General features: G+C 46.8%; 5 protein-coding genes across 8 annotated transcripts in view; all 5 read left to right on the forward strand.

Annotated features, from left to right (window-relative positions):
- il11a (interleukin 11a) overlaps nt 1-3,788 on the forward strand; it is a 6,244-nt gene extending 2,456 nt beyond the window's left edge. The window contains exons 3-5 of the mRNA XM_060064211.1: nt 1,597-1,692; nt 1,917-2,078; nt 2,207-3,788. Coding sequence (XP_059920194.1) covers nt 1,597-1,692; nt 1,917-2,078; nt 2,207-2,386 — 438 coding nt within the window. The 3' untranslated portion in view covers nt 2,387-3,788. The remainder of the gene's footprint in view (nt 1-1,596; nt 1,693-1,916; nt 2,079-2,206) is intronic.
- Nucleotides 3,789-4,131: 343 nt separating this feature from the next.
- Nucleotides 4,132-14,432, forward strand: znf628 (zinc finger protein 628). 3 transcript variants are annotated; one of them, XM_060064210.1, is made up of 11 exons: nt 4,132-4,289; nt 4,721-5,267; nt 5,668-5,740; nt 5,850-6,785; nt 7,024-7,194; nt 7,936-8,272; nt 8,690-8,844; nt 9,180-9,422; nt 9,704-11,498; nt 14,012-14,120; nt 14,296-14,432. In XM_060064210.1, the coding sequence occupies exons 2-10, from the start codon at nt 4,879-4,881 to the stop codon at nt 14,035-14,037; spliced, it is 4,125 nt and encodes a 1,374-aa protein (XP_059920193.1). In that variant the 5' UTR covers nt 4,132-4,289; nt 4,721-4,878; the 3' UTR covers nt 14,038-14,120; nt 14,296-14,432. The 3 variants fall into 3 exon arrangements, with proteins under 3 accessions (XP_059920193.1, XP_059920192.1, XP_059920191.1); XM_060064209.1 differs by having other exon boundaries at nt 14,208-14,347; XM_060064208.1 differs by lacking the exons at nt 14,012-14,120; nt 14,296-14,432 and having other exon boundaries at nt 9,704-11,846.
- nat14 (N-acetyltransferase 14 (GCN5-related, putative)) lies at nt 14,040-15,214 on the forward strand. The gene is made up of 3 exons (XM_060064832.1): nt 14,040-14,120; nt 14,208-14,513; nt 14,756-15,214. The coding sequence occupies exons 1-3, from the start codon at nt 14,040-14,042 to the stop codon at nt 15,212-15,214; spliced, it is 846 nt and encodes a 281-aa protein (XP_059920815.1).
- Nucleotides 15,215-18,202: 2,988 nt separating this feature from the next.
- On the forward strand, nt 18,203-20,013 carry aicda (activation-induced cytidine deaminase). The gene is made up of 5 exons (XM_060066051.1): nt 18,203-18,222; nt 18,672-18,837; nt 19,045-19,327; nt 19,522-19,637; nt 19,784-20,013. The coding sequence occupies exons 1-5, from the start codon at nt 18,203-18,205 to the stop codon at nt 19,838-19,840; spliced, it is 642 nt and encodes a 213-aa protein (XP_059922034.1). The 3' UTR covers nt 19,841-20,013.
- Nucleotides 20,014-20,092: 79 nt separating this feature from the next.
- LOC132467725 (adaptin ear-binding coat-associated protein 1-like) lies at nt 20,093-25,149 on the forward strand. Of its 2 annotated transcripts, none has more exons than XM_060065238.1 (7): nt 20,093-20,249; nt 21,071-21,171; nt 22,592-22,696; nt 23,680-23,761; nt 23,868-23,976; nt 24,071-24,215; nt 24,468-25,149. In XM_060065238.1, exons 1-7 carry the CDS (start codon nt 20,155-20,157, stop codon nt 24,578-24,580), a joined length of 750 nt encoding a protein of 249 aa, XP_059921221.1. In that variant the 5' UTR covers nt 20,093-20,154; the 3' UTR covers nt 24,581-25,149. The 2 variants fall into 2 exon arrangements, with proteins under 2 accessions (XP_059921221.1, XP_059921222.1); XM_060065239.1 differs by having other exon boundaries at nt 24,074-24,215.
- Nucleotides 25,150-25,610: the final 461 nt, after the last annotated feature.

Below are 25,610 nucleotides of genomic sequence, written 5' to 3' on the forward strand. Positions count from 1 at the left end.
AATATTCAGAGGCAGCAAGAAACATGAGATGTTAAAGAAAGTAATAACAAATAAAAAAAAACATTTATATGGCATGCAAGTCCTTATTTTGGTCAATATTCGAATGTATACATATGCATATGCTGACATTGGTGTGCATACTTGTAGGTGCAAGTGAGCACCTTCACGGGTCAAACTTATATCCAATAGCGGTAGTGTGGATGCAGTGCTTGGTGTTTGCCTTTTCTGTCGCCACAGCAGAATGACCTGATACAAATCTGAAAGATTGATCACATTCCTGCATTTGCATTCAGGAAGAAATTGTTTGGTGAGGTAATGATCCATGATGTAAAGAGCCCAAAAGAAACAGGATAGAAAGAGCCCAAAAGAAACAGGATAAAAGACCCAATTAGAGGCTGGGAAAGACGAGGGGAAACAACCCACAGGAGATGAAAAGGTCCCAGAAAGAGAGAGGATTAGATGGGGGAAAAAAGAGGATGGGAGGAGAGTTGAGCCTTGGGAGAACACAAAAGGAAGAGACCGGACCACAGAGATAAGTGAGCACTTACGTCTGTGAGTGAGATGCGAGACAACGCATCAGGGATAAAGAAAGCATGATGGACTCAGGAGGCTTAGGGAGCCCACATGACCCACCTCTTATTACACAGGTGGACTGCCTCATGCCGTTGCATTGTCTTCACACACACACCTCATATCAATACTCACTGTTTACTCTCATCCCTATTGAATCTGTCCTTATTTAATAAACCTGTTGTTCACTTCAGAGTAGGTACACTACAACTCGGGAATGTGCAGTCAGGTAGCCTAACGCCCTCTAGTGGGGACAGAGAGTAGCCTTAGTCTGGGAGTACAGTATGTAGGCGCTCGTACAGCTGGTCAGTGGCACTGCGTCATCATAGCTTTTTATAGGTTTTGATCCTGGAGTTTCCCTGCTGCCCACTGTTGTCTATCCCAGCCCTTTGCTCTCTTAGTCACGGCATATGTTGTTCTGCTCTGTCTGTCTGTCTGTCTGTCTGTCTGTCTGTCTGTCTGTCTGTCTGTCTGTCTGTCTGTCTGTCTGTCTGTCTGTCTGTCTGTCTGTCTGTCTGTCTGTCTGTCTGTCTGTCTGTCTGTCTGTCTGTCTGTCTGTCTGTCTGTCTGTCTGTCTGTCTGTCTGTCTGTCTGTCTGTCTGTCTGTCTGTCTGTCTGTCTGTCTGTCTGTCTGTCTGTCTGTCTGTCTGTCTGTCTGTCTGTCTGTCTGTCTGTCTGTCTGTCTGTCTGTCTGTCTGTCTGTCTGTCTGTCTGTCTGTCTGTCTGTCTGTCTGTCTGTCTGTCTCTGTCTCTGTGTGTCTCTTTCTTGCTCTCCCTGTAGAAAATATTCTGTGGGTTCAGCTCATTCGTCCTTATTGTTGATGTTTGGGGAGGCTAAATGTGGTTGAATTCACACTGACCCGGTTAACTGCACATTCGCGAAAGTTAGCATCTTTCTCCAACACAGAGTGGAAATCGGATCCAGGCTCTGTATTAATACTTGTTCCCCTGGCTTATTTCAGAGTTCAAACATTGTGCTGATGAACACTATTGACCGGGGGCTTTGTGTTGTCTTCTTTCTTTCAGAGGGAGCATGCGTTTGATGCAGACTTGGAGCCCCACAGATTCAGGACCCTGCCAGCCATGAGCCAGAGAGCAGCCAGCGACCTCCAGAACCTTGAGGTAAACACTCAACTCCTATTGGCTCTTGGCTTGAAGGACACTCTTATTGCTCCCTCCACCCCCGAGCCCACACACACTAAGCAATAGTAGGCCTACGTGTGTTTATATGGTGTAGATAAGTGAATGTATGGATGTGCCAGTCAATCCAATAATATGATGACACTCTCACAGACTCAAACACGTACATTCAAAATATCTAAGTCTCTGTTCTCGCTCCTCTCCAGTTGAAGCCCACTCTGTCCAAGCTGCATGCTGACCTGAAGCTGTTTGAGCACCACTTTGAGTGGTTGAACCGAGTGTCCAAGAAGCACCAACATCCGTCACTGCCCAAACTGGCAGAGATCATCAGAGAGATGAAAAACTTGATGAACCTCCTCAACCGTCAGGTGATTGTTGATCCCTCAAAAAAAAACCTGCATATGATATTAGTGTATCGGCGTCCCCTAGAGTCTGAAATGCTCCATCCTGTAGTTACGTTGTGAACTAACGGGTCCCTGTGTTGTCTCTCCTGTAGATCGTGACTGCGGGCGCCTCAAGGCTACCCCACGTGGCTCCCTCTCTCCCAACCAGCCTCCCGTACCAGTTTGATGTTCTACAGTCATCCCATGAGCTCCTTCAGCAGTTTAAACTGTTCTGTGATTGGGCGTACCGGGCATTCATCAGCCTTAAACCCAAGGCTTCTGCTGCACCTTAAGGTTCGCTGGACTACTTTTATGGTTTCAGAACCATCATGGATGCTTGGATCCCACACATCAGGCAAAGGGCTATTGAGATCATGTCAATGGGCACTGTAGCCACTAGCAACCATGAGAAGTCCAAACTTCAAGACAGAAAATTTCTATTGGGGAACGAGTCATTCCACCAGAGCCTAAATGGATGCCCCATACGACAGAGATGAGGCTTTCAAAGATTTGCCTGAAGGGGAACTGCCAATTGTTTTTAGATGAAATGTTCAAGTTTTCAAATAATATTTCTTGAATGCATTGTTCATGACCACATTATTTATGTATTTATTTATTTATTGTTAAATTATTTAATATTATTTATTAAATTTTGTACTGATTTGCTCTTAACTTTATGTCTTTATAAACATGGTCTATATCTCTAGATTTTGAATCTTTTATCGCGATCTAATCGAACCCTTAAAAAGCATTACCAGCACCCACAGAAGCATTTCCTTAACATAGCCTCACTAGCATACATAGCATACTTGACTATATAGAATAGTCAAGTATTTTCGGTCTCTCTTCCTTCTACTTCATCAAAGTGCTACACACTTTTCAAATAAACATTTCAAGGGTTAATATATTTGCACCTTATTCATGGTGGTGTTAAATTATGGCTTCATCACATTTAGATAAATCACATTTATCTAGGATGGCACTCAGAAATCAAAGGAGAGTTATTTTGCACCGTGGGTTGAGATATGTGTTTACAGTGGCTGTTCCTCCGAATCTGAGTGAGGAGGAGCATATCTAACATTGTGGTCAAGTGAATGTGCCCTGTTGTTGAGCACTGATGGATCTGATTAGAAACTTTGCACAAACTTGTTAGCATGAGCCTATTGGATGAATGGGATGATTTTGAAACTGTGCCTTAGGGTGGAGAATGAATACGTAATTATTTTGTTTTATTTTTATAACTGACACCACCACATACAACTTGCACCCAAAGCCTTAAAATACCATGTATTGTGATACCCTGGTTCTGCAGTTGTACACAAATGTACAAGAATGTCAATTGTTGCATACAATGTTGTTTATTATTAATTGTATATTATATTGTTTTATATAACATAATTTAGAATACCGTTAATAATATATCTATCATTTTGTCCATTTTAATATTATTCTATTTTAGTATTTGTTACCGTGTTGCCTGCTATTTATTTAAGTTACTTTAGTGGAACTATTTATTTTTGCGCTGAACAGGAGCGAGTCTCCTCTGTTTTTGTACTTTTATACTATTTTTAATCTTATTTACAATTGTACAATCATGTTTAAATTATTGCTGTAACACAATTATGACTTCAACATACTGATTGACCTCAATGTGAAATATTCAAATCAAGCAAAATAAAATCAAATAAAAAATGAGCACAAGAGAGTATGTGTTGAATTCAATTGAATAACATTACATGGATGATTTCTACCTGATTAGAAACTCGTTCAACAAAGGAGTTCAGGTCAGATTGCAAAATAATACTACATTACCCATAAAGCCCTTCTACAAGTTGAAAATATTACATTGTACAGATCAAGACGATTGCAAATTGTTTTCCAGTTGAAAGGACAATTTATATAGATTTTTAATAGAATTCACGATTTTTTTCCAATTTCAAGATAAACAGTTGAGAATCATGTCAAAAAGGTTATCATTGCAAGCCGTACTGTTCTTAGCGCTCGTCCAATAGGAGTCGTTCATTTGTTGTCCGTCTCGTCCAATAGCAATCGCTGTTCTTAGAAGGCGGCATCTGGTGGACAACAGCTAGTTAGTTTGAGCTGGGTTTATTGTTAAGGTTGTGTGGATTAGCACTGCGGAACCAGAATGCACTAAAATATTAACAATGTAGTCGGCCAATGACCTAATGTATAAAGGTGAGTGTTTCACTCTTTTTGATGCAAAATAGATTGCAGTTATTAATCGCCGCTGCTCGCCGTTGACGAGGGCTTGGTTAAATCTGCAGGCCAGGTTTGTTTTGGTAGTTAAATCAATAATGTTTCTCTATACGTGTTTAACTGTTTTCTAACATAGCGGCTTGTACGTGGAAGGTATTTTATTATTGGCTGTTGGCATTGTTTATGTCCTCCTTTACACCGCACTGAGGGGACTGTCATAAACAGGATGGAGGAAAAGACAACTGAGAGGGAATGTTTAAACATCGGAGGGAGGGGTAACTCTGGAGAGAGGATGGAATTTAAAGGGGGCGGCGTTACACTGCCTCGATATTAAGTTTCCTGCTGAGCCCACGTTTTCCGATAGGCAATTCTATTTCTAAAATGTTTTTATTCATGTTTTGCCTCAACAGAATATCAAACTGCTATTTGGAACTACAGCTGGTTTCTGCAGACATTTAATGCCAAACAGAAGGAGGGAAAGAAGAAGCAATGCTCCTGCTGAAGGAATAACCCTAAGCCTCATTACTGGTTCCAGCGTGTCGTGCTCCACATGGGCATCTGAGGGGGGATGGCTAATTCTGTGACCACCTTGGTGGACCAAACAGAGCTCTTACCTGGCCAGTCCAATACCTCTCTCTCTCACTTCCCCTCCCTGCTGGGCTCGGGGGAGGACGGTGAGGAAGAGGGCGATCCAGGGGTACTGGTGGAGGGAGAGAAGGAGGTGGTGGAGGGCGGCGCGGAGGTGGTCCTGGAGATGGTGACGTCGTCATCGGTGTCGGGGTCGACCCAGCACCAGGAGCAGGACCATCCCTTCCAGTGTCTGGTCTGTGGCAAGAGCTTCCGCTGGTCATCGCGGCTGACGCACCACCAGCGTAGCCACAACAACGAGAGGCCGTACCGCTGCAACCTCTGCCCCAAGGCCTTCAAGGGCTCCTCGGCGCTGCTCTACCACCAGAGGTGCTTTCTTAATGGGATGCTTCTGTGCCATTTTACTGTGAAGAAACAGGGAGTTAATGGATGGGTGGCATTAAGCTCTGATGTATTATTACTTACGTTCATGCTAATACGTTCATGCAACAAAATCTGTTTTGTGTTAGGGTTAGGGTTAGGGTTAGGGTTAGGGTTAGGGTTAGAGCATCCCGCAAACCAGTACATGGTAGATGAGGTGTGGGATGGACACACACACACACACACAGACACAGACAGACAGACAGACAGACAGACAGACAGACAGACAGACAGACAGACACTTTTAGAATTGCAATTAATTAGAATTATAATGTTGTGTAAATGCGTAGGGATATTGACCTGCATGCTGTCATCCTAAAGTCCTCTTTAATAGATACCATTCTCTCAGGTCTCATTCGGGTGAGAAGCCGTACCCATGTGGGGAATGTGGCAAAGCCTTCAAGCGCTCCTCTCTGCTGCAGGTGAGACCAAACACTCCCCTGGTCATCATCACAATACATTGTTTGAACAAAAAGCCACTGATACGACAATCCAGTCCCAATGAGTCTTGTGTGTCGTTTGTACCACCAGGTCCACCAGAGCGTGCACACCGGCCTGCGCACCTTCCTGTGCCCGTACTGCCCGCTGACGTTCAAGTGGAGCTCACACTACCAGTACCACCTGCGGCAGCACACAGGCGAGTGCCCGTACCCATGCGACAGCTGCCCGAAGGCCTTCAAGAACTCCAGCAGCCTGCGGCGGCACAAGAATGTGCACCTTGGCCTCAAGCCGTACACGTGCAGCGTCTGCAACAAGGCGTTCACGCAGTCGACCAACCTGCGACAGCACATGCGCATACACACTGGGGAGCGGCCCTACGCATGCAGCGACTGTGGCCGCCGATTCACCCACTCATCCAACCTGGCGCTGCACAAGAACTCCCACGCCGCCGGCGGTGCCGGGGCGGCAAAGGAGGGCAAGATGGGTGCGCCGGTCAGAGAACCCGCCGCACAGATGGTGGAGATGGTGGTGGAGCCGGGGGAGGTGACGTCGTCCATGCTGACGGACATGGTGGGCTTCGTCAGTCCCGAGGGGACGGTCGGCGTAGGGATGGAGGAGGTGTTCATGTCGGCCGCCTCCTCCGGCGGCCAGAACCTCCCCCAGCTGACCCTCTCCTCCTCGGGGCAGGAGGTGTGCGCGCCCCGGGCCATCGGGACGGAGGTGCACCTGAGTACGGACACGGGGGCCAGCGTGCTGCTGTACAGCTGCGGGACCTGCAGCCAGACGTTCGGCACGCGCACAGAGCTGGAGGAGCACCAGGCGCACCACATGGGTCCCAACGGACACCGGGGAGGGGGGGAGGCCGGCCATGGGGAGGACTTGGCCATGGTGGGCGTGGGGCTGGTGGGAGCGGGTCACCTGCTGGCGGACTTTGAGGAGGTGGTGGAGACCACTACGGTGGGGGAGAATGGACACACTGCCGAAGAACTCCTCGGGCTGACCGAGGGGGGCGATGGGGATAACACGGTACGTGATCAAGTCATGGCAAAAGTGCATTATGAAGTTATTATAAGTATGTTATAAACTGTTGGCATAATCATTTTGATCCCTATAATTGCCGATGTCCATACTTTTAATCTAGATTATATAAACTATGGCATCGGCTACAAAGTCTGTGACCATGCAATGTCACAATCAAATCCAAGGCACAACCTTTTGAAAAGTATTGTTCCTGTTTGTGTTGTTTCCTTCCACGTGTCCACAGAACGTGGGAACCACCCAGGCTCAGTACGACCTGCTGCACAGCTTCACCGAGGTGTCACCGGCCTCAGAGACGGTCCAAACAGACTCCAGGAACCCCGCGGCCGGCCTGCAGTGCAACTACTGCAGCAAGGCTTTCAAGACCAGCGGAGGCCTCAACAGACATGTCTCGCTGGTGCGAGTGGCTTTTAACCGTCTAAATTAAATATCCAAATGATAACATGTTATTTTATTAATGTTGGGTGTCGCAGCACTTGTGAATTAACGGTGGCCTGTGAAGCCCTTTGAGGCTGTAATTGTAATTAAGGGCCATACAATGAAGATGTATTTGACTGACTGCCGCACGCACAGGACAGTAGTAAATTTAAAAAGAAAGATTCAATTAATAATGTATGAATAACTACAGAAAAGCTGTCTCCAAAATATTGGATATAGTCATGATGTATGCAGGGTGTCCGCGCATCCTTAAAAAGTCTTAAATTCATGTTTCTAAATTTAAGGCCTTAAAAAGTCTTAAATTCGTTACAAATGTCATATGCCGGTCTTAAATACTGTAACTCAAGGTCTTAAATTTGTCGGGGCAGGACTATTTATTTTTCTCGTGGGACTTTTCAGGAAGGACATGTAGAGAGGCTTCTTTCTTGCTAGCTGCATATATAAACGATTATCTATGTGCTTGCTAGCTAGTCTGCGACAATGGGTAGGTGCAAATTCAAGGACAGTTGGTTGGAAGACGTCCGTTTCCGAAGTTGGCTCGCGTCTGTTGCCAACCCCCACCATCGAGTGGTTTAGGTCTTAAATCTCATTCAAGGTGGTATTAAAAAATGAATTAAAAAGTCTTAAATTTGACTTGCTGAAACCTGCAGATACCCTGATGCGTGTGTGTTTATAAATGTGGTGTGTTCATGTGTTGCAGATGCACTCTCTTTCGTCCCAGTCCCGCTCCCAGTTCAGCTGCTCGGCCTGCGACCGCTCCTTCCCCCTCCTGTCCTCGCTGCTCACCCACCAGCACTCCCACACCCCTGAGCAGAGGCTGCTGGCCGAGGCGGAGGCTGAGATCGTGTGCCCGCCTTCGCTGTCCCTGTCTCTGCCCATGCCCTCATCCCCCGGCCAGGGGGACAAGCAGCAGGAAGAGGGCCAGAGGGAGATCCACGTCAACATCCTCACTGTCGGCGAGGAGCCTGAGGAGCAGGCGCCCAAGTCAGCCAAGGCGGCCAAGAGGACGGCGGCCGGCAAGCCACCGCCGGCTGGAGGTAACAGACTGTCTCCTCCAGTGAATCAATATTACATTTTTAAATGGCACAATCTCAATTTGATAATAATATAGGTTTTGGTGGTAACATTGTGGGCATGATCCTACGTTTATAATTGATTTGTTAATTCATGGGTTTCCTCTGTAATAAGATAGTAATGACATGGTAATAGTAGTATAGTAATGTTTCAGATCCAACAACGTATTGCTTTATTAGCATCACTTTATTAAATCCCAAAATTTCGAAGTGGGGCTTTGTTTCTTGATTTTAATAATTGTCAAGGAAGCAAGCACTCTGGCCATTCTACCCAGTTCCTTTACCGTTCTTTATATAGTTTATTTTGGTCCAGCCAAACAATCTGTACAAAGCGTCACCATGTGTAATGAATGGTTTCACCTCTCCACATGTGGTGCACAGAGAGACCTTACCGCTGCAGTGAGTGTGGTAAAGCCTTTAAGGGCTCGTCAGGCCTGAAGTACCACATGAGGGACCACACCGGGGAAAGACCCTATCGCTGCACCGAGTGTGGGAAGACCTTCAAGAGGTCCTCGCTCCTCTCCATCCACCAGAGGGTAAGAGGCCAACACTAGAACAGCATTATCTCCTCCGCAGCCACGATTCATAGCCGTCTTTAGATCTCATAATCTGACACTTTAATTGGGTTTACCATAATATAACTCCATCTGTTTTTAGCATTGCAGCTAAGTTGTCTCTGTGAATGGAGGGTTCATCACGAATAGTTCATCCAATATATAACTGAATAGGCAGGACATTGTAGTGGGGTTTACTCCGGGTTTACTCCGGGTTCAATCCCCATTTCCCCCAGCGAACATCTTTGGGCAGTATGCACTGTGATGAATAAAATAATATAAATAACTAGAAACTTAAATATAACCTCCCACTCTAGGTGCATACAGGTGTACGGGCCTTCCAGTGCCCACATTGCCCGCTGACGTTCAAGTGGAGCTCCCATTACCAGTACCACCTGCGGCAGCACACGGGCGAGCGGCCGTACGTGTGTAAGGAGTGTGGAAAGTCCTTCAAAAACACCAGCTGCCTTCGCAGGCACAGCCAGATGCACTCTGGGCTGCGGCCTCACACCTGCTCCGTCTGTTCCAAGTCTTTCTCCCAGACGTCAAACCTCAAACAGGTGGGTTGCGTTTAATACGATACATTATTGACGATGGCAAAAATACCTTTGGATCTGATATTGTTATATTTTCTTATATAGTCTTTATTGGACCATGACCACATTTTTAACAATCATTTTGTAATTTGTCTTCTGTGTGGTGGATAGTCTGAAAATGCATGCTGTGTCAGTCTCTCTTGAGTCACATTTTGAACGAGGTTGAAGGATGGCCATAAAAAAAGAACAGGAACCAATTTGTTTTAATGACTGTGAAACCTAAATGTCTTCCTCACTGTCCGCAGCATGAGCGCACCCATTCTGGCGAGCGGCCCTTCCAGTGCACCCACTGCAACAAAACCTTCACCCACTCCTCCAACCTCCAGCTACACCTCCGGACACACTCCTCGCGCAAAGACTTCAAGTGCCCCTACTGCTTCAAGGAGTTTGTCATGCACTCCTACCTCCAGCGGCACATCCGCACACACGGCACTGGGGCCTCCCTGCTGGGCCCCGGCGGGGCCACTAAAGACGGGGTGGCGGTGAAGGCTAGCGTCGGGGGAGTGACCACCACCACCACCCTGCTCAACCCCATCACCCTGGAATCCTCAGGAAACAATGGCAGCCTGATCGTGTCCCAACCGGCGCTGGACATCCCCCCCAACACCTCCCAGAACTACTTCATGATCCAGACGGCCAGTGGCCTGCAGCTCATTCCCCTGTCGGCCCCGGCGCCCCCCCTGCCCCCTCCTCCTCCCCCACCCCCACCCCCGCCTCCCCCTCCTCAGACCCAGAGCTACCTCCTCCTACAGTGCCCTTCCTCCAACGGCGGCCAGCCGAGCTTGATTCTGGTCCCTACTGCAAGCAGCCACCTGGCGGGCCCGGAGCCTCAGACCCTCCCATTGGTCCAGACCGTCAAAGGGCTCCAACCTGTGTTGAGTCCCCCCCAGAGCCAGGGGCCACCGTTTTCAGCGATGTCCCAGCAGCAACCGCAGACCAGGATAATAATCACCAACAATAATCATGCAAACACTTCCGTTGCCCCGGCAACACACACCACAACACTCAGTAAATCTCTCCTCACCAGGCCCATTCTGGGGAGGAGCACTCGCACCGCCAGGGGCCGACGGGGACACAAGACCAAAGCCGCAATACAGGAATCCAAACCGGCCGCCGGCATCCACGCGGAGATGGAACCTATACACTCTAATGCACCAGTTGTCATGGCAACCAGCAGCACGGATGCCACCACCCCCACCTCCACCACAGGACATGCGTCGTTACCCACGGTGTTCTCCAGCGCGCCTTCCTGCGGCTCCGACCAAACCAGTGTGCGTGGCCCTGGGCCGCTCGCCACCGCAGCTACCTCAGGAAGCCCATCGCCAGCTCCTCCACAGAAGCACCACGCCGCCACATCCCACGGCCCCCCCTCCCCTGCCGCTCTGGGGGACACGCACTCCCTGAGGGGAGACGGCGAGACGGGGAAGCAGCTTGTGTTGTGTTTTGATGACGAGCTGAGCCACGAGGTGATGAAGAGCGACAACGGGAGCCAGGGTTCCTACGTGTTCCAGTTGGAAGGGGCGGGAGAGGGGGCGGGGGGCCGAGAGGGGGCGGGGGGCCGAGAGGGGAAGTCGTTTGTGCTGCAGTTCAAGACCAAGGAGCAGAGGGAGGGAGAGGCGGGGGACGATAAGGGAGGGATGGTCTCGCTGCTGCAGGAGTGGGACGGGGGGAAGCAGGAGTTGAGCCGGACAGGGGGGCGCGGTGAGGAGGAGGAGGTTGGGCAGGGGGAGTCGTTTGTTCTTCACTTCAAGTCTGACACACAAGACAAGGACCTAGCATCGGACTCTAGCTACAGCCACAGTGCGGGCGACCGGCTCGAACTGTCCTGCACACCGAGCCGCGGTCTGGAGCCTCTGGACGGGCAGGAAGTGGTGTTTGAACTGGGGGGCGAGAACAAGATGCAGCACGAAGCAGGGGAGGGCATGCAAATGATCGCGCTGGTCGAGCGGGAGGGTGGCGCGGCAGGAGAGGGGTCCGGCGGTGGCGGCGGTGGTGGTTTGGAGAGCGGGAGGATGGGGCAGAACGGGACTGCCATGGAAGGTATTTTTCAGTTGGAAGGAGGGGAGGGTATCGTTATCATAGAGGTCAGAAGCCTATCAGAAGAGGGTACTGATAGGCGAAGGGAGGGGCAGGTGTTGGAGATGACCGAAGCGAAGGAAGGAAGTTTCAAAATGGAACAAAACGACATATGTGGAAACGAATGTAATTCTGCAGAGAACACAAATGGACAGATAACTTTAACTGCCAAAACTGTTTGAAATGGACCTAACGGGAGCGTGTCTATGTTCCCCGGGTCCTATGTTCCCCGGGTCCTATGTTCCACTCTTTGTATGAGACTTGGGAAATAGGACCCTTTTTTGAAAAAAGGGTCCTATGTTCCCCGCTTTTCCCAATGAGGGTCCTGTGTTCCCCGGGTCCTATGTTCCCCTCTTTGTATGAGACTTGAGGGTCCTATGTTCCCTGATATGTATGTGACCGGGGAACATAGGACCCTGTTTCAAATAAAGGTTCCTATGTTCCCCGGTCTGTTACTTTTTCCACCATTACTGCCAAATTCTGGCCGAGATAACCACCATTGCATGTCTTTAACTTTTGTGGAAGAGGGCGAGACATCGGAGAACCCGACGCAGTCTATTCATAATATTGTAATGACCTCGGAAGAGGCAGTGAATGAAGTATTGATTAGACAGAGATTTATTAGATAGGCCTACCTAATAAACCGTTGGAACACACAAGACCGGAAACCATAGCAACGCCGGTAGACAAACCCCGAGAAGCCCAATCCCTATGAGAGCTCCCCGCGCTACGGCCATCCGGAGGCGCACAGAGCTTTTGGCCGTGATATTATATTTCTCCTCCATGCTGCAGTTCACCCCGGACTGCACTGCACTGAGTTGGCCGGTTGAACGCCGATTGGCTGTCATCACGCGAATGTCGCGTCAAAGTTTAAATATTTTTAAAGATTGATAGATTGCGGGGAACATAGGACCATTTTCCCAGAAAAGGGTTCTATGTTCGCCGCAACAGTGGGGAGCATAGGACCTTTTTTCAGAAAAAGGGTCCTATGCTCCCCGGTATGTAATGCTACAGGGGAACATAGGACCCTTTTTGGGAAAAACGGGGAACATAGGACCCGGGGAACATAGGGATGACCCCGACCAAACTACACCTGACACTCAAGAAATGCCATTTTCCAAGTGATTAAAATCAGATGGGTTTAAGAGTGTGTGTATGTGCGTGCGTGTGTGTGTGTGTGTGTGTGTGTGTGTGTGTGTGTGTGTGTGCGTTTAGGTATGTAGTGTGTGTGCTCTTTAACCAGTTCACCTTAGAACTCAAAGAGAAAACGCTTCAAGACAATTGCTACTGTGCTTAATGCCGTGGTGCGTTCTCGGTTTATAGACCTACTCTATGGAGTAGGCCTACATAAGCTATTTGTGTATAAGTAATACAGCTCACCCTCACAAGAAATAGGCCTACTAGTCATAATTAATAAAACTTGATACATTGTAACCTTATTTGAATTATTCATTGAGTCAGGGTTTTTGTAAAATAATGAACAGCGGGAGAGTTTAGGCGATGGTGTTTTTTCTTTTCTTATTTACGTTCCGTTTCCCATCGTCTGTTATAAAACTCCGAGAAACTATCCAATAATTATCTAAGTTTTTAATCACGCTTACGTTGTAACCCTTACATATAACTGCTTAACTATTCAGTAGAATATATTCGAATATATTGTCAATAAATTAATAATACGACGTGGGGAACCCATCCCCAAGTCTTGACTCCCCGGTGGGGAATTAAACGATTTCCGAGTTGTTCCGAACGCATCTTACTGTTCTAGTCCCATCCATCGTACGGAGTTATAATTATGCCTACGAAAATGGCGTAAATGGATGCACTTAGGGTGTGTGGCTGCACTTAGATCTGGTATTCCAGATCCTTTATTTGACACGACTTGGAAGTCATACAATCCCAAGTTGGGACAACCAATTGCTTCAGTCCATCAAACAGTGGATACAGATATTGTTACGTCCACTTTGAACACTACTCGTCACAACCGCAAACGGTAAGCGAGGTTCGCATTTCGGTTGCGCCGGTTTAAATAGCCACTCATGGCCCTTAACCATATATGGTTTTCAATGCGTTCGCTGCAGATTGCTAGTGTTGCATTCTACTTGCTGTAGTTTGGTCTGGCTTTGCGAGACTAGTGTTGCAGTGCAAAGATATGTAGCCTGTGGTGATGCACACGTAAAGAGAATTCATACTGTGCAGATCTGCGCTCCAAATCCTTTCAATAATCCCTGATCTTTGTAGCGAATTTGAACAAATGGGTTATTGCGTAGATACAATCAAAATGTAGCGTAAGCCTACACTGTGAACCTGAGGTAACGCATTTCATAAAAATAGACTGCGATGTGTATTCTAGGACCACTTTGTTTCGTAAATGTACACAGCTTAACAGCATTCCAACCGTTTGTGTACTCATTCTTTCCGACGCTTTTTGAACGTCACACTGTTTGTGCTTCTTGTGACCCGTTGGAATGGTGTGACAGAGCCCCTGTATGAATTCAACGCCTAAACATGGTGAAGTTGGAGCTGGATCAAGTGTTGGTACGGAGGATGAAGGAGGATGACATAGACACTGTCAAAGCACTCATCAAGGTATGTCGGTAAACGACACATGCACAGATGATGTGAGTCATGCAGCTACTTCGAAGCCTCCTAACCCATCTTGCTCCCACATTCCAGGAAGGAGGTGAAGGAACGGAGAACCGCCTCATCCTCCACGTCCTCACCCGTCCTCTGTGTCTCTTCGTCCTCGCTATCATTTCCTCAGTGCTCCGCTGCGTCGTCCACTCCTTCATCTTGGCACTGGCCATACCCGTCTTCCTGCTCATCGTCTTCCTGAAGATCACCATGCCGAGGGCCACGGGGGTCCTGGGCACCAGCCGGCCCTGCTGGGACTACGTGGGCAGCAGCCTCAGGGGGGCCGGGGACGATATCCTGGAGAACCCCTACACCAGGATCAGCGGCAAGACAGCAACCACACAAAAGGTGTGTCGTCTTCGCCTCGTTGGTTACAGTTCTTTGAGGGTGTCAGGACGGTCAGGGGATTGTGTTCTAACCTTCTGCCGCGAGGTCCTAGGCTCCAACCCCAATGTCCATCGCCTGCTCACTAGCGAACAAAAAACTGGCTTTGAATAAGAGCGTCTGCCAAATGACTTAATAGCTACGTTGTGTTTTACTGTACAAGCGCTACAAAGGATCTCACCGTCATCTTACTGTTTGATTCCCAGCCAAAGCGGAGGATGAAACCCAAGACCACGGAGGAGGCGTCCGCCCCGTCGGAGAGGATCGACCCGGACCGGGAGGAGGCGGCGGGCCAGGTGTGGCTGGCCGACTGCGACGGCGAGATCGCTGGCTGTGTGTGCCGGGAGAGTGAGAAGCGCCCGGGGATCAGGAGGATCTGCAGGGTGGTGGTGGGCTCCTGGTACCGTAGGGAGGGCCTTGGTCGCCTCCTGGTCCAGAGCCTGGAGCACAGGGAGAGGGAGGCCGGGGTCTGCAGGCTCTACGCCCACGTGCCGGTCCCGTCCACGCTTGGGGAGGTGTTCTTCAGGAAGCTGGGCTACCGGCCGCTGGGAGAGCGGACCGGAGAAGAAGGCGAGGAGGAGGAGGATGAGGAGGTGAAGGTGGAGAGGCCAGAAAGGGGCTTCCTGGGTTTCCCCCTAACCAAGGTGTATTTCAAAGACCTCTGAGGACGTTCAGGTAGCCTCTAGAAGAACTACACGTGGGAAATGTTGAGGGACTAAAGAGAAAATACTAAATTTGGCAATCAAGTGTACATGTATACTTCAGAGACCAGTGTAACTACATCAGCTATTTGCGTCTGTTTCATTATTTATTTGAATCCCTTTGTTATTTATAATCAGTATTTATTCATGGTGTTTTGTTCTTATTTTGTTGCTCATTTTCTAAGGAGAGTGGAAATGTTTGGATTCTTGTTTGTGATGAAGTAAAATACTTTATGGAAAAGTGTTTCAAATATTTTTCTGTGTGTGTGCATGTGTCTGTTGATGTGGCTTTGCATATGTGGCCACTTGCGGTTTGTGTGTGCTTCAGCAGGTACCTTAAGGAACTGGTGATAAGCAGATTCATCACATTTACACTTCAGCCACCTGTGTTCATTGTATATATTTGGTTAGATAACACTTTTTTTCTTATCTCAATTTCTCAGTGAAGTTGTCAATATATATTAGATTGCTTTACCACAAATCCAAAAAGTAATTAGAATGTCTATAAGTGTGTGTATGTATGTGTGTATGTGTATATATATATATATACATACATGCATACAAATAATTTAATAAATGTGTGTGTGTTTAGATATGTATCTCTACAAATGATTTGTTCTTGTACTGGCCATAACCTTGTGTTTCAGCAGGTTTTGCAGGTGTACTGCACGTTTCAGTGCAGCACATTCAATTTGGGGAGGTAGAAGTCATCTTCCACCTGCTTGGTTTACAGGTAAACCGCAGGTCTCTGAATTTTGGTCCGCTCCTGTTATAATAGCACTCTTTGTCTGGTAAAGCTCCAGGCCCAAGCCACTGCTGCATTCACACAGGATGTTTGTTCTCACCTAACCCCCACCTGGCTTTCACCCCACAACTAAAGTGCAGTCTTTTAATCACATACAGTAGCATAACCCTCTGGTCGCTGAATAAAACCATGCACCAAAACGCCACACATAATGCCCCTCATTGGGTCCGTGAGCTGGTCCTTTTCATGCTGCTCTGTGTAGGCCTCCTGGTCCGCAACGGGTCCTTCTCTACATGACAGAGAGAAGACACCTGCGAGCGGGGTCTCAACCCAAGCCATCACTAACTATTATTGTTGTCAGGAAACAGATGTGAGTTCACACCACTGGAAATGAGGCCTGTTTGTGACTGGTCGTGTGTCTGCACGTTATGTGTGTGTGTGTGTGTGTGTGTGTGTGTGTGTGCACGTGTGTGTTAGAGAGAAAAGGGTGTGGGCGGGTGGGTTTCGGAAAATATGACTTGGCATTTCCTGCTGTAATTTTTTTCTTCTCAAATGTCTGGGAGTCCTGTACTACTTGACCGCACACAAACAGAATGTGCACGAAAGGAGTGGCACTGCACGTGAGCGTTCATGTGTGACCGTGGGATGACCTTGGTCAGCTGTGGTCGGGAGCCAGGGTTTGGGAAGTGGTTAGTTTATTCTACAATTGAAAGCAGTCCAGAAATGGTAGCACACACAGGCTAATGGCAGCCGTTTAGACATTGTCGGAATAGTCACAGTTGATATCTAGTTGTTCTCTCATGCAGACACACAAACACGTTGACACCGATCAGCTAAAGAGCACCACAGCATAATAGTTTCAATGAAAAAAATGTGTTCCAGATGATGTCCAACAAGTAGACGGTGTTAAGGACACCCTGAACCACACGGTTGACACACACTACACTACACACACACACACACACAAGCTCACACACAGATTATCTCCAAAAACAGCCATCCTGGGAAACGGTGAATTCCCCAAACCACAGAGGGCAAGAGGGGCGTCATGGCAACGCACGGCGGCTGCACACAGCAAAGCAACACTTGGCCAGCAGAGAGAGAGTAAGCTCCGGTTAAACAGGACAGGAGCAGAGAGAGAGAGATGAAGAGTAGAACAACAACAACATCCTGACTAGGCGGAGGAGGAGAACTGCAGGGTCTGACGGTTCAGAGCTGGCGTGTGAAGTGCTGTCCACAACACCGCGGTTGGTCAGCAGGTTGGAAGGACCATTAGACATACTGCGGAAAAGGGAGGAAGGGTGAAGTTCCCAGACTAGGTGTATTGCGGGGGAAGGACCAGAATGGGCCCAGGGTCACGAGGGCTCTTGACACCTATATAGGCTAACCTCCCCCCCCCCCCCCCCCCCATTTTAAAATAAAAGTGTGCGGTGTGTCAAAGAGTGACTGGAAAGATTGAGGGGGCCGAGGGGTGGGGGTGGTTCAGTAGAGCCTAGATCAAGGCGGGAAGGTATCTGGAGGATTTAATGATCTGGGAAAACAAATGTGGAGAGGCTGGGGACTGCGTGAGCTTTTAGGGTGTGGAAAGTTCCAGTCAGTTGGTAGAGTTTATGGACGCATGTGAGAAACTCCAAAGGCTGCAAATCAAGACCAAAAAAGCCCCTCATGTGTGGTCGCTCTGATTGTATTCCGATTAATTCTTCATTGTGTCATGTTTCCCCAATAAAAAATATTTTATTGCCTCGGATTATACAACCATAATGGTTTCTTTTCAACTGTGCAATAAAGACATTTTACCACACGCGCTCACGCCTCGCTTCACTGAGAGACATAAACAAATAGTAAATACAAAAGTGAGCAACCAAACAGCCTGACTTGGAATCAGTTGCTGGTGCCAGCCTGGACTGAATTTTTAAATATTCTGTCATCCAACCAGAAGCGTTCTTTAAACCGCGCAAGCTGTTTATGTATAGTAATATATGCAGTCAGCCCCCCTCCCCCAGAATATGAATACACAAACACACACACACACACACACACACACACACACACACACACACACACACACACACACACACACACACACACACACACACACACACACACACACACACACACACACACACACCACACAAACACAAACACACCCCCTCTGGTTTAAATTCATGTAATCGGTTCATTGATTGTGAGCGAAGTCGACTTTCAAAATGATTAGTAAGCTAGACAGGTGAGCCATATCTCTTCTGCTATATGTTTATTTCTGTTTGATGCATAATGTCGAATTAATTGCTTTAACGTCTACAAATAATAATATTATAAAGGTATTTGTGAATATATATCTTAATATATAATAATTTAGGCATGACTATGATATTATTTGTAGTGATATTTGTTAAAATATCTGAATAGAGGTCATCAAAACTATTTATCTGTCTATCACTCATCTCCCAAGCCAGCTTGGGAGATGAGTGATAGACAGATAAATAGTTTTGATGACCTGAAAGCAATGATGTTAAACCACTTTCTCCTGGTTTCGCAAAAAGTTGTCTGACTGAAACTGAGAGCGAGAGAAATACAGTCAATGCGATACTTGTGCGATGTGAATGGTTGATGATTACAGATCCTAACCGCAGGGGTTTACTGAAACAAGCTCTCAGCTTCTCTCCTATGTCTCAGTGTGCTCTTGGCCCAGAAAAAATTCATCTACAATTACAAGAACATGCGATGGGCAAAAGGCCGCAACGAGACCTATCTCTGCTTCGTAGTGAAGAGAAGGCTTGGACCTGATTCCCTCTCTTTCGACTTCGGACACCTACGCAATCGCACTGGCTGCCACGCAGAGGTGAGAAATGAATAGTGTTTTAAACCATTACCATGACTACTCGTACGAGTAAGAACTACCTTCCTCCAATGGATCATGATAGTTACTGACCGTCTCTAGACCTTATCAACCCTTACACCTTAGACAAAGTCTCTTACTCTTGTACTACACTCATCTCCTCCGTGATGCCCCTGCACTATACCCTCTCCCTCCTCCACCTCCCTGCAGCTGCTGTTCCTGAGCTACCTGGGGGCGCTGTGCCCGGGCCTCTGGGGCTGCGCAGACGACAGAAACCGAAGACTGAGCTACTCCGTCACCTGGTTCTGCTCCTGGTCGCCCTGTGCCAACTGTGCGACCACGCTGACCCGGTTCCTGAGGCAGACACCCAACCTGCGACTCAGGATCTTCGTGTCTCGCCTCTACTTCTGTGACCTGGAGGGCAGTCCGCATGTAGAGGGCTTGAGGGACCTGAGGAGGGCAGGGGTCCAGGTCAAAGTGATGAGCTACAAAGGTTAGCCACTGTGTGTGTGTGTGTGTGTGTGTGTGTGTGTGTGTGTGTGTGTGTGTGTGTGTGTGTGTGTGTGTGTTTGTGTGAGAGAGAGTGTGTGTGCGTCAGTGAGAGAGAGAGTGTGAACATACTTTATTATAATGTTTAGAAGTCTATTGCCAATGGCCATCTGCCATTTCCTTTCCTTTCCTTCCCAGACTACTTCTACTGCTGGCAGACCTTTGTAGCTCACAGGCTGAGCCGCTTCAAGGCCTGGGAAGGGCTGCATACCAATTATGTGCGTCTGTCAAGAAAACTAAACCGCATCCTCCAGGTAAAACCTGAATAAATAAACGCTTTAGTTCACTTAACATCAGCGATTGGAACAGCGAATCTACGTTTCCAAAATAAACAGTTGCTCCACCCAAGCTGTCTGATCCAGGAACTACGTGACATAATTTTTCGTTCCTTCCTTTACAGCCATGTGAAACAGAAGATTTAAGAGATGTTTTCAGACTTTTTGGACTGTTAACCTGACAGCCTCGCCTTTCTCTGGAGCCGTCATGCTGGTCAGCGGACTTTTCAATGAGGAGCTATTTTTAATGGTCGATTAAGTACATAGCAAACTGTAAAACTTGTGAAACCGCCTATGTAGTCCAAAAAATGCTAATTTGTAATAAAGTACAATTAATGTAGTCATTTTTTCTTCATTTTACATGAAAATAAAATCTAGTTATTGGTATTTTAATAAAAGTGATGTTCAATTAGTGCGCACAGTGAAGTACGACAGCGTCCCCCTAGTACCTTCGCGCATCGCCACTCATCGACCCACTGATTAAATTAAAGGCAAGATGGCGACCGAGGGTGCGTACGAGTCGATCCTCTGTGTTAAACCTGATGTCAATGTTTACCGAATCCCACCGAGAGCATCAAACCGGGGTGTACGGTGAGTTGTGACGGGCATCCACATAATTTAGCCAATCATTTATACAAAGCCTCTTTCATTGATGCTGCGAGAGAACATTACATCATCACAGGCAACCCTAACGTCCTCCAAGTCATCTTTACCTAGGGACCATTTGTTTTGTTCAGTGTTGTCGCCTTTAATAAGGTTGGGGGAATATCTCATTGTTATTATATCCAGTTTAGAAGTATTGTCAACGTTCATGTGCAACTATACTGCTCAGCTATGCACCTGTCAATATGACATTAGTACCCGCTTATCCAGCATTTGGTAAGCAGATAGCAGCTATAGCGCGTAGGCACCGATGTGCTGCTGCTACTGACAGAATTGGAAATTTTTTTAGGCTAATCTGTTTCATCGTATATTATAAGGCATAGTACTTCCCTTGACTTCATTAGCAAGTCGTGCGATGTGCGTAAAAAGGATGTGTTTGCCTGTGGTGGTGCTGGCGCTGTGAGCTAGTGCAGTGCAGCTGTATCCCGTATGGACAACAGTAGCCTGGGCCGGGTATTCCTCACCAACAGGACTGGTTTACCACAGAACCACACGATACCCCGAGTCCGCTTTGTGAATCACTTAGTAACTGCGGTGATTCATGTAATATCCCAGCCGTAGGCCAGGGTGAGATGTCGAGTGTAATCGCTTGAGTCACGTTTCTTTGGTATTATAAAGCTGTTGCACCAAGACGCACGCATACACAGACCACTCACACACTCTCTAAACCCCATCTGTTTGTTCATGTCTGACGTCCGTTCTCTTGAGTACTAGCCTCACCATTGTTTCTGAACTGTGTTGTCCGTCAGGGCAGCCGACTGGAAGCTGGACTCCCCAGACTGGACTGGACGTATGCGGGTAACAGCACGGGGGAAAGTAGCCTACATTAAACTGGAGGATAAGATCTCTGGTACGTGGGTGAGATTGGACACAACAACCACTAGTTCAACTTCCATTGGCGCTGCAGTTATTTATCTGCTGCCTTTATGTCACCACCATCCCCCTTTAGTAACTATCACCTCAAGGTGACCGATTCTCCTCCAACTAAATATACAACATCCCCTAGCACTAATAATACAATAATAAGCAAACATGTCTTTATACTAAGTTGGCAGAAGAAACTACAATAATTTTAGTTTGAATTGGGTAATATCATTCATATGCCCTCAACTCCTTTGATTTCCTTAGTATACACTAGTGATGTTATGGTTTGCGTTGAGGCATCGGGGCGTGTGTCGAGTACCTCGGCTCCTCCCCCAGCGAAGCTCCGTATCGAGTAGGATTCACATAGGCGAAATGACGTGGCGCGTGACGTTCAAGGCTTCATCTCGGGCTGTTCCGCGATATGGGTTCACAATTGGCAAATTTTTACAAAAAGAAGACCCTACCCAGTTCCAAGATCACTTTTATGGCTATGTAATTAATCACACTCGTTCTCAGTCATCATGCAGTTCTATTATTACAATTATTAGTAGGCTACTGTAGTTATAAGACAATCTATTTTGCCCGGGATGACTTAAAACCTTTGTCAAATGATTTGTTCTCTACCATGAGCTCGGGAGATATTTATGAACGGCACACTCACACGTATCACTGAAATGACTTTAATTCTTTAACGTTTTGATGTTGTACGAATCAAACATCACATCATCACAGGAAACTCTTTCTTTCATCATAATTTCATTCCTTATCCCTAGCGTACTCATTTGAAGCTTCGAGGTCGAACCACTTTGATGGTTCACCTGGCTGCGAGGCTTTGACGTTTCATGAGGCATCATCTCGCCACCACTAGTATACACAACAGATCGAACCAGACTGCAATCCCCTAGTGCTGTATTTAATTAACCTGATGCACCAGATGGTTTCTTACACAGAGCCATCATCCTTAGAAACTGTTCGGATAGGGGTACTTTAAAAAAATACTTGGCCGGTGATTGGATGCACCATCTGTCCATCAGGTATCAAGTAGATCACGTAGTTCCTCATAGGACGCTGACACAAAGGCATAACTTGATGCCTGGCAAGTGGGATTCCCGCAGGATCGTAAAAAACTCACACGGTGAGTATTTAATAGTAGCACCCAGTGTAATGGAGGACGTGCAATCAACGATTACATGGTGGTGTTATAGGACAACAGTTGGATATACTATAGCGTGTATATCCATAAATCACCACGATGGAGCTTTCTGTTCACTTTCAAGACAAGGACACATTGATAACCGCAGTGCCAAAGCGCTATGACAAGTACCAGCTGGCTGATATTTCATCCACATCCCGGAGACCTCATCAGCGCTCTTCACCCGCTGCTGTTCCCTCTTCTTTTTCTGCAGGGGAGCTGTTCGCTCAGGCCCCCATCGACGAGTTCCCCGGCATCGCTGTGGAAACCGTCAGCGACTCCAGCCGCTACTTTGTACTGCGCATACAGGACGATAGCGGTACGTTGTGTGTGTTGTGTGATGGCTCGCTGGTGGCCATGCAGGATGTGGATGTTGGGAGAATGTGCGAATACCAACTGGTGTTCTTGGAATTATGGTTGATTATGGTATGGTAGTAAAGTTTGAATTGTGTATTTTTGCCGGTTTCAAAATAGGTATCAGGCCTACAGTGAACTGATCACAGGATGGCGTGCAGAAAGGAAATCTGTTTGTTCATTGCATTATTAATGACTATAACTTTAGTTGTTGTTATTATTAGAAATAGTTCACGCTAGTGCTTTTAACTATATCTATATTTATAACATTGAATATTTATATATATGTGTGTGTATGTATGTATGTATGTATGTATATATATATATATATATATATATATATATATATATATATATATATATATATATATATATATATATATATATATATATATATATATATATATATATATATATATCTCAATTGAGCAATGCAGTCCCGTGTGTAGTGTGATTATGTGAACGTGGCATGACCCAAGTTGTACATTGAAAAGGGACGCAATAGATGTACATGTAACGGGACAAACACAATGTTTATTCTTTTTATATGATTTATTTATTTCCCCTCCACTATGGAGGTACTACTATTTATTCACTAGGCTTGGCAAAGATTTTTTATCTGCCATATGTCTAGTATGGGCTGATTGTGTGTGTGTGTGTGTGTGTGTGTGTGTGTGTGTGTGTGTGTGTGTGTGTGTGTGTGTGTGTGTGTGTGTGTGTGTGTGTGTGTGTGTGTGTGTGTGTGTGTGTGTGTGTGTGTGTGTGTGTGTGTGCGCGCGTGTTTGTCATTGTATGTACCTTTGGGTATGGACACACCCTGCTGCTCCTCCACATGTGAAGTTGTGAACGGAATAATAAAGTTATTTGAATTGAATTCAAACTGAGGACTGTGTCAGCACTGAGCCTGTGTGTCAGCTGGATCACGCTGATCTTGTTCTGGTGCTCCAGGGCGCAGCGCCTTCATCGGCATCGGCTTCGGGGACCGAGGGGACTCCTTTGACTTCAACGTGGCCCTGCAGGACCACTTCAAGTAGGTACTACTGCCCAGTGCTGGCATCTGGATGCCCTGATGTATTCAGTGCTACCATGAAGCTCATGGATTCTCTCTCTCATACCTCTTATCTGTTTTGTCCCAGGTGGGTGAAACAAGAGGACGAAATCAGCAAACAGGCACAGACGCCCGACAACACTCCAAAGCTAGACCTGGGCTTTAAAGAAGGACAAACCATCACGCTTAATATCGGGGTTACTACTGTTTATATGCAGATATTTAATTACTGAATAACGTCTACGTTTGTAATGTTTCTGAGATGCAGTGAATTTGCTGTTTGTTTTGTAGCAGTCCAGAAAGAGGGAGAAGGCCCGCCCACAGGGCTCAGGGGGCTTTGGGCTCCTCCCCCCGCCTCCTGCAGGAAAACTTGCCCCACCCCCTTCTAAATCGGACAATCAGAACACGCAACCTGCTGTGGAAGAAGGTGACATGGGTAGGTTACTGTACCTTGATGACCCACAAATTAAAAAGGTTTTGATTTCATTAAATCATTTCCTTTTTAAGATAAGATCAGGTGATACTTTATTAATCGCAGACAAGAAATTTGTGAAATTATTTCAATCCTAAATTATATAAATGGTTGGTATAATACATTTAAAATAATATTGCGGAATGTTTTTTTTTATTGTGATGAAAATCCAAATTGACAAGTGTGTAATATTCTTGTCTGTTCTTTTCATCCCAGGCTGTCTGCTGGATCTGGACTCCACTAATGACAACTCTGTAGATGCTCCGATCTCCAACACCACCGCAACCTCTGACCTGTGGGGAGATTTCGACTCAGTAACCCAGAAGTGAAGGAAGGACTTTCTTCCTTCCACTAGTTCCCTTTTTCTTTACACTGGCTTACATTATGTTGTTTTTTATTATTTATTATCTATTTCAGTTTTTGACCCCCTCTTCAAACAGGACAGTTCCTTAATCAAGATGCAGTTTCAGGTCAGAATTGGGTATAAGTACTCCCTAAGCCTCGTTTCCTCCTCTTCCATTCATCTGTCCCCTGTGTTCTGTTCCCATTGTATCGTCATGACTTTCTCTTCCTCCTCCTCCTCCTCCTCCTCTTCCTCCTCTATTACGCTTCTACAATGGAATATCTCCCACTGATGCATAAGGACAAGGGAGATATTTCAATAGGGACTAACTTATTAATTGATATTATGTACAGAGAGTTATGTAGATATATATTGTCAGTAGTTTGCAATTATTGTCATTCGTTATTCGTGTGTAGCTTACTTACTTTTAAATCCTCCCCCCCCCCCCCCCCCAACCCCCCCTCGAATATGCACTGACGGACCGTCTACCACGCTGTCTGTTGAGTTGATCATCAGCAAAGTCTTAGCATTTCAATGCAAGGACTGTTCTAATAATAGACTAAAGCTACAGGCAAAGCTTTACCAGGCCTCTTTGAAGAAAACCGCCAGGCTGTAGCCATCCCATCTGTCGTACATGTGCTCTCCGCCGCCCTCTAGTGGGACGCCATCGGCCCTGCAGACCGACTCAGGCATCTAGTTTGGAACTTATATGTTTTGAAAAGACACAGATGTTTACGTTTTAACACAAGAAGTTGATCCTTGGCACAGAGTGCAAATGCATTGAAAAGAACACTGATTAATAACAATAATGAGAAAAACGGTCTGGAAGATGGAAGGAAGAACCATGCGTTTTTCACCTCTGAGCAGAGAGGAATGAATTAGTCTGTGTGTTGTGTCATCTCTACCCTACAGAGCTGGCATGGCCGGGGCCGGGTGATTCACACGGATCGTGACCTCCTGGCCCAATGAATAGTCCTGTGTGAGTGTGTGTGCGCGTGTCCGCACCACTCTGCCAG

Source organism: Gadus macrocephalus, chromosome 11 (genome assembly GCF_031168955.1).
Source record: "Gadus macrocephalus chromosome 11, ASM3116895v1".
NCBI lineage: Eukaryota > Metazoa > Chordata > Actinopteri > Gadiformes > Gadidae > Gadus > Gadus macrocephalus.

Coding starts and splice junctions, on each gene's coding strand:
- znf628 (XM_060064208.1), top strand. CDS start 4,879: ATGGCTAATTCTGTGACCACCTTGGTGGACCAAACAGAGCTCTTACCT. Junction 5,741..5,849: donor AGCGCTCCTCTCTGCTGCAG/GTGAGACCAAAC, acceptor TTGTACCACCAG/GTCCACCAGAGCGTGCACAC. Junction 8,273..8,689: donor CAAGCCACCGCCGGCTGGAG/GTAACAGACTGT, acceptor TGTGGTGCACAG/AGAGACCTTACCGCTGCAGT.
- nat14 (XM_060064832.1), top strand. CDS start 14,040: ATGGTGAAGTTGGAGCTGGATCAAGTGTTGGTACGGAGGATGAAGGAG. Junction 14,121..14,207: donor CTGTCAAAGCACTCATCAAG/GTATGTCGGTAA, acceptor CCCACATTCCAG/GAAGGAGGTGAAGGAACGGA. Junction 14,514..14,755: donor AGACAGCAACCACACAAAAG/GTGTGTCGTCTT, acceptor TTTGATTCCCAG/CCAAAGCGGAGGATGAAACC.
- aicda (XM_060066051.1), top strand. CDS start 18,203: ATGATTAGTAAGCTAGACAG. Junction 18,838..19,044: donor GCACTGGCTGCCACGCAGAG/GTGAGAAATGAA, acceptor ACCTCCCTGCAG/CTGCTGTTCCTGAGCTACCT. Junction 19,328..19,521: donor CAAAGTGATGAGCTACAAAG/GTTAGCCACTGT, acceptor TTTCCTTCCCAG/ACTACTTCTACTGCTGGCAG.
- LOC132467725 (XM_060065238.1), top strand. CDS start 20,155: ATGGCGACCGAGGGTGCGTACGAGTCGATCCTCTGTGTTAAACCTGAT. Junction 22,697..23,679: donor GCGCATACAGGACGATAGCG/GTACGTTGTGTG, acceptor CTGGTGCTCCAG/GGCGCAGCGCCTTCATCGGC. Junction 23,977..24,070: donor CCATCACGCTTAATATCGGG/GTTACTACTGTT, acceptor TTTGTTTTGTAG/CAGTCCAGAAAGAGGGAGAA.